Source organism: Cnephaeus nilssonii, assembly GCF_951640355.1.
Source record: "Cnephaeus nilssonii genome assembly, chromosome: 16".
Classification (NCBI taxonomy): domain Eukaryota; kingdom Metazoa; phylum Chordata; class Mammalia; order Chiroptera; family Vespertilionidae; genus Cnephaeus; species Cnephaeus nilssonii.
The window spans coordinates 39,319,782-39,333,354 of NC_137087.1; the positions used below are offsets into that span (position 1 = coordinate 39,319,782).

General features: G+C 40.0%; 1 protein-coding gene across 5 annotated transcripts in view; it reads right to left on the reverse strand.

The window, feature by feature from the left end:
* Positions 1-13,573, reverse strand: part of LOC307112730 (protein FRA10AC1) — a 509,765-nt gene that overhangs the window by 22,116 nt on the left and 474,076 nt on the right. Inside the window, exons 1-8 of one of the 5 annotated variants that reach the window (XM_079793660.1) lie at positions 12,343-12,459; positions 11,267-11,336; positions 8,886-8,962; positions 6,364-6,459; positions 6,187-6,232; positions 2,811-2,887; positions 1,653-1,736; positions 1,037-1,121 (exon numbers count right to left, since the gene is read on the reverse strand). In XM_079793660.1, coding sequence (XP_079649786.1) covers positions 1,037-1,121; positions 1,653-1,736; positions 2,811-2,887; positions 6,187-6,232; positions 6,364-6,459; positions 8,886-8,962 — 465 coding nt within the window. In that variant the 5' untranslated portion in view covers positions 11,267-11,336; positions 12,343-12,459. The other 4 variants (XM_079793659.1, XM_079793658.1, XM_079793657.1 and 1 more) reach the window with 4 other exon arrangements.

Here is a 13,573-nt window from a genome sequence, read left to right on the forward strand (position 1 = left end):
AATAAATACTGAAAAACAATCAACAAATTAGTCACAGTCAAAAAAGCTGCTTCATTATGTGCTGTTAGAAAAACCTATGTTTCACATTCAACTTGAAGTATAGAGACTTTCAAGTAACTCCAACTGCTGTGGTGCTTTTTGAATTCGATATGGCAGTAACTAGTACAGAGATGAGAGCTAATTCACATGAAACTGAGGAAGTCTTTGGGATACAACAAGTGCATAGGTTGTAAAAATGGACACTACTATCATATATAAGAATATTGTGATGCAACCCACATATTAAAGGCACTACTGAAAAATTAAACCAACCATGGTTCTGAGTTTTAACTATTTAAATGAAAACAAACTCCTTATAATAAATAAATTTAAGACAGCTTTTTTAAACAGGTTGTCTTTCTTAATATAAATGTACATAATCCAAACATATAGATTTATGCAACATTACCTCCCCTGCCACTTCAAACTGAGATCATATGTTCTTGGGTCACCTTCTCTAGCTACAAATGTGAAATATGCGATAGGAATAATAATCCCTTTAATATTAACTAAAATAAGATGTAAAGTGGGAATGAAAATCTGCCATTACTAATTAGCGGATAAGTTAATTTTACTGGAATAGACATTTCTATAATAAAAGATGTGCATCTGCCTCTTTACAAATGATAATCAATTTGGAAAAAATAGTCACAATCAATTTCATCTGTGAAACAAGACATCATTCTGCAGTGTCAAATCATTCATTATAATCATGAGAGGCTCTAGACTAGAGTCAAGATGAAAACAGGATCCAGTAGCCACTTGTGTTTAATTTTAGACTTGTTTGCCTCAGCTCACAAAGAAGCACCCTTGACTAAGGGGCCCTTTGTAAGTTCCACAGCTGCAGAGTTAAATGGTCCAAATGATACTTTATAGATACAGGGCACTTTAGACTAGAATCTCATCTTTAAAAGAATAATGAGGGGTAATACAGTGTAATAAAAGTAACACTTTACTTTTATAAGAACCTTCTTATAGAAATATTTGGAAGGCATACCTTATTTTCTTTGTATCTACTGAGATCTGCTATGCAGTATTCCTTGAATAATTTATCATAGTATTTCTTTGCAAGTCTTTTCTCCCTAGATTCATAAAAAAATATAAATCTTCCTTTAGAAATTTAACCATAGTTTGCTACTTGGAAGCAATGTCAAATAAATAATGCATATGATGTAAATGTTTTAAAAGATGTCTATTACTTATACATGCATAGAATTCTGAATATAAACTATTATAGTTGCTCTGGGGGGAGGGAATCTAGAAGACTGACAGTCAGACATGAGAAAGAGCCTTACTCTTCACTTTTTAGCCTTTGTAATGTTTGGATTTTTAGGACCATTTTAAGGTATTACTTTTTTTCCAAAATATTTTAAAAATTTGAAAAGAAGCATTTTACAGGGCAACAAAATCATTTTTTAAATGTTTTTCTTTTTTTAAGACAAACTCAAGCAATGAGAAGTCAGTTAAAACTGCTAAAAGTTACCAAAAGAACCAAACTAGATTCAGTAATCTGAAGCATGGTTTTATGTCCTCAATTCAGATTTGTTCTATGCAGGGTAAGAGAGATAGAACAAAAGCATTTGGTGCATTATGTGTCAGATGACTAAAATTACCAATTCATGTCCACTTCGTCCTCCTCATTCCATAGGAATCTATGATTTTCTCGTATAACATCCATGTCTGTCTTGTCATTTTCCCTGGAAAATAAAACTATTTCAATCTAATATAAACACTGAATTAGTCAAATTTAGAAAGTTAAACAGTTTGTGAGGCTTTTGAAGACCTAAGTAAAAATAAAATACACAAAGATAAAGACAGTTTTATGTGTATGCATATATGTACATATATTTGTAAAAATTATTTCAGTACTTTTCAAAGGCACTATAAAGAGTGCTACGACAGAAGCAATTTAAATGGATAAGAAACCCATCCATCTCTGGCACTGATTTCAATTGTACATATGGTGCTAAATAACCAAAGCTAGAATGAGAAATCTGAGTAAACATTAAATGGACAAGGGAAAATGTATGAAAATAACTTTCAGAAAATACAAGAATGCCACTAACACTACCCTATTGAGATCTAGTTTTAAAATTATATGACGAGTTTTCCATTCCTCATTTTACTATAGCTTCCTAGGAGACAGTAAGGAAGAGAGTTGAAGGGTATAATTTTTCCGGATTCTAACAGTTTAGGGGTAAAACAAGGGATTGTAGGGGAGTACAGGCCCAATTGAGAGGGAGGTAAGTTTGGGATAGATGATATGGTATGAAGTGTTCTAGGGGTCTCCCAATTCAGAAAATTGTTAAGTCAGAGGGAAAAACCCACACAAAACCAAGAGGCTCTCAAGAGAAGAACCCAAAATATAGGAAGCAATTTCACGTGTGGGAAATATTAGAGTGAGGTTTCTTGTTTTCCCTACCTTAAAAAAAGCAATCCCAAACACTGAGGTTTAAAAGTTCAAAGAGCCTCAAAAACAACAACAACAACAAAACACCCTGCATAATCAGGTACATGTGTATTCCTCACAATCTGTTATTGCCAGGGGCAGCCGTAGCTCTGCAGGCTACCTGTTGCCAGAGAAATGGGGTTCTTGAGAAGCTACTTAGCTAGAAGCTATGGATGGTCTCTCCATTTTATGATACAACAGAGGAAAGCGGAGGAAAATTACAGAATGGGAACAGAGGAAAACTACAGAACCTGAAGACATAGTAGCTATGGGTCTTTAAAGATCTCCACTCTCCCCTCCAATTGAACTTCATGACACTTACCCCAATCGCCTGAAATCTTCTTTTTTGCCACCATAATATAAAATATAGTCATTTACAAACTTTGCATGTCTTTGATACTGAAATGCAAAAAATTAAGGATTTTAAAAGTTGTTCTATGTCCATGACATATTAGTGAATAGAAATAAAAAGCATAGTACGCTTTTTTAATATGTAAATATATACTATACAATGCTTATAAATTCAGAGATAGAAAAAGGTAAATAGTAGACTATTACATATGAACATTATAGAGAACAGGGACTTGCACTTTCTACTGAATACTGTTTATATTGTTTTAAACTTTTTTTCAAGCAGATACTACTCATGATAAAACATCTCAATATTGGCGAGAAAGAAAGTTTCCTCTTCTATTGCTAAACTACATATAGCCTCACACCACCACTCATTTTACTCATCACAATATGAAAAATTGAAGTTAAGGAGTACAAAAATTAAAGGTAAGGAGTAGAATTTATCTTTCACTATTATAAAATACTAGCATTCCTGTTGCAGGAAAAATCCTGCAATAGGATTTCCTGCTGCACTCTACCCCGCCTCCGCTCCTCCCTTGTCGCCCGCCCCGCCTTCTCGGCCAGCCCGCCTGCTTTTCCCTTCGCCCCCGGCCCCGCCTCCGCTCCTCCCCCCCCTCCCCCCGCTTGCTTGCTTCTCCGAAGCTTTACTCCCTTCTGCAGCTCTTGGGTTCTTTGACGCTGTCTCGATATGCAAATTAGCCACCATCTTTGTTGGGTAATTTGCATACTCGTCCTGATTGGCTGGTGGGCGTGGCTTGGGCGTAGCGAAGGCGCGGTCAATTTGCATATTTGTCTATTATTAGATTAGATAATTTAGCTGTTCTAGTAATAAATAATAAAACTTCTAAAAATAGAAGATGCAACTTCTATAATATTAGATTCTAACATTAGGCTTTCAAAAAACAGTTAATATAATGTTATTTTTATACCTTTTTTTAATATTCAAAGAATCCACAGTCATGTTTATTTTTAGTGCAGTATAACAAGATATATGAGGTTAAAGCTTAATGGTACTCTCTAGAAGTGAACATACACATACTAGATCTTACTGCATCTATAATGCTGTCTGTGACTACATCCTATTATATTAAAGACTAGAGGCCCGGTGCACAAAAATCGTGTGCTGGCGGGGGGGGGGGAGGAGGAAGAGGCGGGGAGAGGGGGTTCCCCTCAGCCTAGCCTGCACCCTCTCGCAGTCCAGGATGGCCTAAACCACTGTCAGTCGGACATCCTTAGCACTGCTGCAGAGGTGGGAGAGGCTCCCACCACCACCTCTGTGTCATGAGCCCGGCTTCTGGCTGAGCAGCACTCCCCTGTGGGAGTGCACTGACCACCAGGGGGCAGCTGCTGCCTTGAGCATCTGCCTCCTGGTGGTCAGTACACGTCATAGCAACTGGTCGTTTTGCCATTCGGTTGATTTGCATATTAGCCTTTTATTATATAGGATAGTGACTTAATTGATCACAATGTGTTCTAATAGAGTATCAAATCAGAATATACTTCCAAAACTGGAAACAAAACAGTTAACATGTCAGAAAAGAAAAAAGAGAACAGCCAAATATCTGGAGATATGGGTTCTAGCTCTTGGTCTATCACTCATGAATCATGTGACCTTAGCAAGTCACTTAAATCTTTTAGAGCTAGGATCAGCAAACATTTTTTGTAAATATGTGGGCCATATGGTCTCTGTTGCAACTGTACAGTTCTGCCATTTTAGTACGAAAGCAGGCACAGGTAACATCTAAATGAATGAGCATAGCTGTGGTTCTAAAAATCTATTTCCAAAACAGGTGGTAGGTGGGGCTTTTCTTCCAGAAAGATGGAGTATACAAAGATATACTTCTCCCTATTCCTTCCACCAACAACAGCTAAATCCCTTGGAAATTATATACTTAAAAGACACACACACACACATACACATACACACACACACACACACACACACACACACACACACACACACACAGCCCTGGCCAGTGTGGCTCAGTTGGTTGGGTATTGTTCCATGCACTAAAAGGTTGCTGGTTCAATTCCTGGTTAGCCACATGCCTGGGTTGTGGGCTCAATCCCCCATAAGTGGGTATGCAGGAGGCAGCCAATTGATGTTTCGCTCTCTTGTAGATGTTTTTCTCTCTCCCCTCTTCTCTCTCTAAAAATCAGTAAAAATTTCTTTAAAAACAAAACAGGAAGGCTCTGAAAGATGGAGAGAAGCTAGAGACCTCAGGACCCATGGTATAACATGGTAGTGAATTAACTTTTTTGCATTTTAAATCCTAGATTTGGAAGTGAAGAAAGATGGAAATACCAACTAGCACAGATTTTTTAAAAAGGCCCCCAACCCTTCTCTAATTGAATAGCCAAGGGAGGGGCAGTCTAACAAACTAGATAACTTTTAGACAATAACTACTCTAATCCAGCCAAACACTCCAGAAAAAAACTATGTTCCACCTCTACCCATGCCAGAAAAGGGGACCTTTCACCTTCACCAGGCTTTACGTAGATGCCCAACACCCGTAAATGAATAGTGCCAGAGAAGGCAGAGTAGAAGTTGAAATGCAGACATAAGCAATTGGCAATTGGGTTAGGAGATAAGAGGAATAAACTGTTGAAAAGAAAACTTCTATGACTTAAAGTATCAGAAATGATAACAAAGTGAAAGAGATTGCTACAGATGGGAGGCAATGTATCTAATTGACATTGTCTCCTTCTCCCAATTCTGACCATAGTAACACACCTAGAAATACTTCAGATCTTGCTTAGCCTCTCTTTCACTTTCCAATATTCGGTAATATGGAAGTCCAGTGGCAGTAGTTACTGTAATTAGCCACAGTCTTACCAAAAAGTTGAGCTGAGACATGGCATAACAGGGAAGCAAAGTATAGCTTAAAGAGGCTCAACTCACGCCTGAGAGTTGAAGCTACAGCAGACCTGAGAACAGTCTACAGACAGATCTACTTTTCAATACTATTTTACAAAGACCTTAACTACCCAAGAATCAGGTAGGAAGAGAATGAGTTAAAATGAGACAGAAGGCAAGCATAGTATTAAAATGAGAAATGTTGAGAGCATGGCAAAACAGGTTAGAAAAAATATTTGCAAGTTCATTAACTTTGTAAACCTGTTTTTGGAACATTGGGAATATGTTTTATTATTTTTGTCCCTCAATCTTTTTTATATACAGTATTATTTAAAAAAAAAGAACTGTACTCAAAAGTAGAAATGACAAAATTCAATAAACACTTTAAAAGTAAAGTATTAATTTCGCTTTATAAGATTTTCATAAAGTAAAAAAGATTTTAAAATATTCTATTTGTTCTAAAAACCTAGAAATATAAAAAGGATACAGCATCCATAGCTATGAGATGAAACCTTCTATTTCTTGCTTCTTCCCTGTTAAGACAAATTTTATTTTAAGCAAATTCCAATGTCTATATTCTAATTAATATATTCAAATCTTCAAGTCCCCGAGCTTACAAAAACATCTTAAATCAAAAAAAGTGATTTATGTTGAAATACTATACCTATCCAGCAATTCTTCTGCAACCTGTTTATGTACCACCTTTCCATGTTTTTCTTTCTGAAATGGCTTTTGGAGCAGTAAATCATCTTCAGTGGTCCTGGTTTATCGAGAAGAAAAATTATTAAGAGTTAGTTTTTCTCAAAGGGTTTCTTATTTCTTTATATTTTCACAACATGTTTTAAAGAATTTAAGTCTTAACTTAAAAAAGACTTAAAGACTGATCTTTAATGATACATTTTATGTTTCCTTACATGTCTTAATTAATATCTTAACTTTCTTTTATACCTATAAAATGGAGATGAAACTAACAAATGTATGAGTCCCAGTGTCTGACCCCCAAGGTTCCTGGGTTCAAATTCTGGCTCTGTCATTCACTATCTTAATGTTAAATAAAATTAAATTATTTAAGTTTTTTGTGCCACAATTTCCCTGTTTGTGAAGTAGAGATATCAAAGTTTTTGGGAACTGATTATATGAAAAGAAGGACTGGTTATAGGTAATATAGACTATAATGGTTAGCCCTAGTTAGATAGAAATATGTAACCCTAGAGCAGAGGAGACTATCTAACTAGATTTGCTCAAATTCTGTTCTTACAAAGTAATATTTTTGAATGAAAAATCTTAAAAATGGAAAGCACCATAAAATGTAATCCTATCTAATAAAAGAGTAATATGCAAATTGACCATCACTCCAACACACAAGATGGCTGCTCCCATGTGGTCAAAGATGGCTGCCCCCATGTGGACACAAGATGGCCACCACAACATGGCCAGCAGGGGAGGACAGTTGAGAGGGACCAGGCCTGCAAGGGAGGGAAGTTGGGGGTGATCAGGCCTGCAGGGGAGGGCAGTTAGGGGTGACCAGGCCGGCAGAGGAGGGAAGTTGGGGGTGACCTGGCCTGCAGGGAAGGGCAGCTGGGGGGGGACCCAGGCCTGTAGGGGAGAGCAGTTGGAGGGGACCAGGCCTGCAGGGGAGGGCAGTTAGGGGTGACCAGGCTGGCAGGGGAGTGGTTAGGGGGTAAGCAGGTTGGCAGGCAGAAGCAGTTAGGGGCAATCAGGAAGGCAGGCAGGCGAGCAGTTGGGAGCCAGCAGTCCTGGATTGGAGAGGATGCAGGCTGGACTGAGGGACACCCTCCCCCGTGCACGAATTTCGTGCACCAGGCCTCTAGTCCTAATATATAAAAAGCCAGGGGCCATCATGACCGAAACAACAGAACGGACGACTGAACAGCAGGCTGTGTGGGGCAACCAGGCAGGCAGGGGGGTTAGTGAAGGACGACTAAACCACTGAACAGCAGGCTGCTTGGAGCGACCAGGTCGGCAGGGGAGGCCAGTTGGGAGCAATAGGGCCAGCAGGGGAGAGCAGTTTGGGGCGATTGGGCCAGCAGGGGAGGGCAATTGGGAACAATCGGGCCAGCAGGGGAGGGCAGTTGGGGGCGATTGGGCCAGCTGGGGAGCAGTTAGGTGTTGATTGGGCTGGCAGGGGAGCAGTTAGGGGCAATCAGGCTGCCAGGCATAAGCAGTTAGGGGCAATCAGGCAGGCAGGCAGGCGAGCGGTTAGGAACCAGTGGTCCTGGATTGTGAGAGGCATGTCCAAGGGGTCCTAGATTGGAGAGGGTGCAGGCTGGGCTGAGGGACACCACCCCCCATGCACAAATTTTGTGCACCGGGCCTCTAGTTTGTTATAATTCTTTCTATTCTTTTGGTTATCCACGTAGACTTGAATACCCAACAAAAATATTCAGTCTCAATTAGTATGTCTAATATATTGCTCTCAGTGTAAAATAATAAACCAATTTTTATAAGTTTGATTAATCAATCAGTCAACTACTCCTAAGTTACTAGATAAAATCAAGTTTCTAAGCACTAGAAGCTGAAAACCACACCCCTAATAGCAATCCCACCAAGATGTAGTAGCTTTATTGGCTGATGGATCTTGTTCCTTCCAATCATAAAAACTCCCATTAACTCCCCTACACTAAGCTTATTCTGAAGTAAAGCACTAGCAAAGGGACCACCAACCACGCCCCTTCTTAGCTATGACATCTGCAAATAAAAAGTCCTTCTTCCCCTTGCACTTCCATAAATCCCTTCACGGCATAAACATTTTCTTATTTTTCACATAACTGTTCTCAAATCTTTATTTTATTTTATTTTATTTTTTTAAATATATTTTATTGATTTTTCACAGAGAGGAAGAGAGAGGAATAGAGAGCTAGAAACATCGATGAGAGAGAAACATCGACCAGCCGCCTCCTGCACACTCCCCACTGGGGATGTGCCCGCAACCAAGTTACATGCCCTTGACCGGAATCGAACCTGGGACCTTTCAGTCCGCAGACCGACGCTCTATCCACTGAGCCAAACCGGTTTTGGCTGTTCTCAAATCTTTAAACAAAAATTAATTCAGTAGAACATCATTGTCTTCGCATACAAACACAATCCAAAAACTTTCAATATTATTTCTTTACGTTTCATCTCAGTCTAGAAAGGATCCAAAGCACAGCTCAATAAAAAAATTACCTTTTTTTCCTTTTGCTAGATTCTCCACAGTGTTCATCATCACTAAAATCAGAGTCATAGCCTCCATGACCATGCATCTGTAAAGTATAAAGTCAGTTACTTAGAACCTAAGTTGCTCACTATTCACGAAACAGAATAGTTCAAAAATAAACTATCTTTAAAAAAAACATGTTGTCTTTAAAAGCCAATATAGTTTAAAGGATTGTGTTGGATATGTCAATGTCCCTGGGCTATCCGCACATCTAAAACTTTCATTCACTTTGAAATAACACTTACCCTTCAGAAAATGAATAAACATTTTTCACCATTAGGCCAACGAGAGGCTAGTCCTTGACCCTTTTTTTGAATATCAGGTCTAGAAGCTGCCATGTGACTGCATTCAAGATTCAGCAATGCTTCACTTTCATTTAACTTGGAGTAATAACAGTTGCTGTGTATTTATCATCAACTTTGTTCCAAACATTATGCTAGGTACTTACAAACACTGCTTCTAATTGCAAGTGAGGAACTAATATCTCCATTTTAGAGATAAAGAAATCAAGGACAAGTGATGTAAAGTATATCAATTATACAGAGCAAATAGGTGGCTAAGCTGACCTACTAGACCAGGCGTCCTCAAACTACGGCCCGCGGGCCACATGTGGGTGTTTTTGCCGTTTTGTTTTTTACTTCAAAATAAGATATGTGCAGTGTGCATAGGAATTTGTTCATAGTTTTTTTTTAAACTATAGTCTGACCCTCCAATGGTCTGAGGGACAGTGAACTGGCCCCCTGTTTAAAAAGTTTTGAGGACCCCTGTCTAGACTCTTAAGCCCATGATTTCCACTACTCCAAATTGCATCTCTGGAATATGCTAATGTTTTATTATATTCCATTAGACTTACTGCATTTGTGAACAGTACATTATTTTTTTCCTTCCTTTCCTTAATCCTCACTTGAGGACATGTTTATTAATTTGAGAGAAATGTTATGTGAGAGAGAAACATCAACCAGTTTGCCTTATGTATGGCTCAGTTGGTTGGGGAATCATCCTGTGCACTGAAGGGTTGCAGGTTCAATTCCTGCAGGCACATACCCAGGTTGGGGGTTCAATCCCCAGTCAGTGTGCATACGGGAGGCAACCGATCAATGTTTCTCTCTTTCTCCCTTCCTTTCTCTCTAAAAAGAACAACAAAAAACACATATCCTCAGGTGATGATTTAAGAAAAAAAAAAAGAGGAAAGAACTCTAAATTTCATTGCACTGGACCTAAGACAAAATATATGTTTCTAGTCCTGGGTACCTTGAATAGATTACTTCATCTCTTTGGGCTTCATCTGCTAAATAAGGTGGCTGTATCACATAATCCTGAAATCCTATTATCTATTACAGTAGAGCCTGGTTCTGGAACGTACTTCGTTCTGGAAGGCTGTTCGAAACCCGAATCATTTTTTCCCATTAGAAATAATGTAAATTGAATTAATCCATTCCAGACTCCCAAAAGCCCCTTCTCCCCCCCCCCAAAAAAAAAATACACGAAAATATTCACAGCACAATTTCCTGAGAGGTTAACGTGAGGTTTAGCAGTAAACTGACTCACACTGGCACATTCTCTCCTTTGCTGCCTGAGACAGTGACTGATCATACAGGTATCAGCATGATTCAGAACCAACGTTTTGTTCGACAACAGAGAATTCTGCATGAACAACCTGGTTGAGAACCTAACTGTTCGAGATGGAAGACGTTTCAGAACCGAGGTTTGACTATCTTCTATATTTCCACTTTCCGGTGGAGGTGTGTGGCTGAATACCTCTCTTCCGACCCACACAATCCTAGAGAGGAAGGCCCGAGCCAGGACTGGAGAAGGTTATAAGGCACCAGTTCCAGCTCTACCCTCACATCTGTCTTCTCCTGGATGACACTCTCTCTATATCAGTTCCTTGCTCCACCTGTCACATCTGTTCAAGCCATACCAGCCCCTCACTCCTTAAGTCCTCACTTTCTTCACATCTTTATAGGGAACAACCACTGGGTGCTGCTTAGAGGTATGTTCTGGGATCAGCATTCAAATCCTGGCTCTGCATGTCTCATTTGTCTTCCTTTGAGCAGGTTCTACACCCTGTGAGCCTCAGGGTCCCCATCTCTCAGTGAGGTTAGTGAAGAGGACCGGCTTCACGGGACTGGAAATTGAATGACCACATTCAAAGGGTTCTAGAACAGTGTCTGGTACAGTAAAACCCGGTACATGCTAACTATTGGTACCATCATCGTCTAGTTCCCGCATCCCAGGACACCACCTCCTACCCGGTCCCCTCTCCCATTTCTTTTTTTCCTCTGGCCGCTTCCTTCATCCCATGCCCATCTCAACTCAGCGGTTGCACTAAAATGCTCTCCTCACTCACTTCAGGCAACGAATAAACTGACAAGGGCCGAGAGAAATTCGAGAAAGGTGACGACGGGTATCTCCAGAATCTATCAAAAGAAAAGAAAAAAAAGATCATCAACTTTTGCATGGCAGGTGCAAGTTCGAGGTCCTTTTCCCCAACGCCCAATGCACTCACGGCCCTTCTCACACACTCCTTCCCCGCCTCCCAGCTCTGCCGAGTTCGCCCGCAGAGTCGTCGTTTCCTGCTTTCTAGGCGGCTGCAGCGACGACCCACGGCCTGAACGAGCTGCTGCAGGCCCACCCCCGTCCGGCTCGGCCGCGCAGCTCCGCCACCGCCGCCGCCGCCGCCACCCGCCTCTCCCTACGGGTCCCGACTGGGCGGTGCTTCCGGCCCGGCTTGGACGCGTGTCACGCCTAAATGGCACCGTCCCCGGAGTTAGCCGAACTTGTGCTACAGCCAGAAGATTCCCGGGAAACAAAGGCGGCGGGAGAACAGGGCCGGAAGGGGAGGCAGAGGCTCCCTGCGGTCTCGAAGTCGCAGCCCTCAGGGTTGTGTTTTGTTTTTTTGGGTTTTTTTGTGTGCCTCTTTCCCTTCCCCTCTTGAGAATACTGTGTGGCACTGCTCTCACTAGGGCCACATCTAAAACTGTGTGGCGCTGCTCTAAGTCCACACGCCTCATTTAAAAATGTGTTTTGTTTTAGAAAAAATCCTGCCTAAATATCACCTGCTGTCCGCTTTCTAGTAACCTTAGTAACGCCTCCTCGGAGCATCCTTGCTGAGCTGCTCAGTCTCAGATCTGCTTCCTTCCTTCTCCCCTACCCGCCCCCTCCAACCCGCGCCCAATAAAACCCGTTCTCATAATTAGAACAAAAATAGCTGTCCATCGTTTTACCACCCACACAATAGATACCATTCCAAATGCAGTGTTGGTGGCAGGGGAGCTCATAAAAATGTGAGGAAAGGATGAACAGGGGAGATTTTACAGGATTGCAGATTCTCTGTCAGATAAGCGACCTGGCACATGTGAAAGGAGGGAGAGAGGAAGGAAAAGAAATTATTTTAGGCTCCACCAGGTCCTCACTGTGTTTTACCTTTTCTACTTTATGATTCTTCGTTCTGCTTTGTAGCCTAGTCACTGGATTAATGTCTTGTCTCCCTCTGGCTGGTGCTATTCATCTTTGCTTCCTCCTCAGTACCCAACACCGGTCCTTGGAAAATACAAGCAATAATTAAATATTTGTTGAATTGAACTGGAACACCACTGAGTGTAGAGAAAATCTTGGCACTTAATACACACTCATTATTTTATATCTTTTACACTACACAATAGATAACAATATGCTTATTGGTTCAAGGCCCCCTTTTATCAGTAAATTAAGAAATATCCTGCCTTGCCGACGCATTGACTATGATCTTAAAAATCTGTAAGTTAAATTACTGTAAATTCAGTTACTTCAAAATGTAATCTGATTATACATCAATTAAAATGTTTATTCAAAAACTTTAAAGCAATAAAAAGCTTCACAATTTACCATTATACTATATGAATTATTTTGTCAAGCAGTTCCACTTTTAGTAAATATCTAAAATATATGTATTTTGTTCTTTTACTTATTATCAATAAAATCAAACATATATGTACCTTGTATTCAATTTACTTTCTACCAATATTTGACATTAAATAGCATTTTCCTCCAATTCTTAGTATATTTTTGTCTGTTGCTTCCTTTTATCTTACAACAAGCCTGTGCTGTTGTGTTATTTGTCCTGTTTTGCATATGAGAAATAGAAGCACAAAACTTAAAGCCACAGACCAGGAGAGGGTCTAGAACAAGACCCAGTTTGCTCTCTGTCTCTGTGTTAATTTCAGGCTCTCTTTCTCTCTTTATTTTTAACTCCTCAATTGTGTGGGAAGCAGCTCCTGATTATACATTTTAAAATTTTCAGATCTGTGGCTACCAGACCATTGAGTCACAGGTCTGCATTTTCCCCTTTGAGGCAGCAGTTATTGAAAGAGGAAAAAATAGAAAATATATGTTAGGAATTGATCACATGATCTAAACTAAAAACAATTAATACGGGATAGAAAACCTACTTGATCAGGAAATCTCAAGTTAGCAATTATAGCTCAACAACTATTTAAAAAACCCACAAATATTTATTTAGTGCCTGCTCTGGGCACAGCAGTGTCCTTAGTAATCAGAGTTACAAATATGTAAGAGCCACTCCTTACTCTTGAAAGTTGGCTAGTAAGAAAGAAAGAATATATAGAATAATAACAACAATACATTCTATCACATGCCAAGTGCTTAGTAAATGACA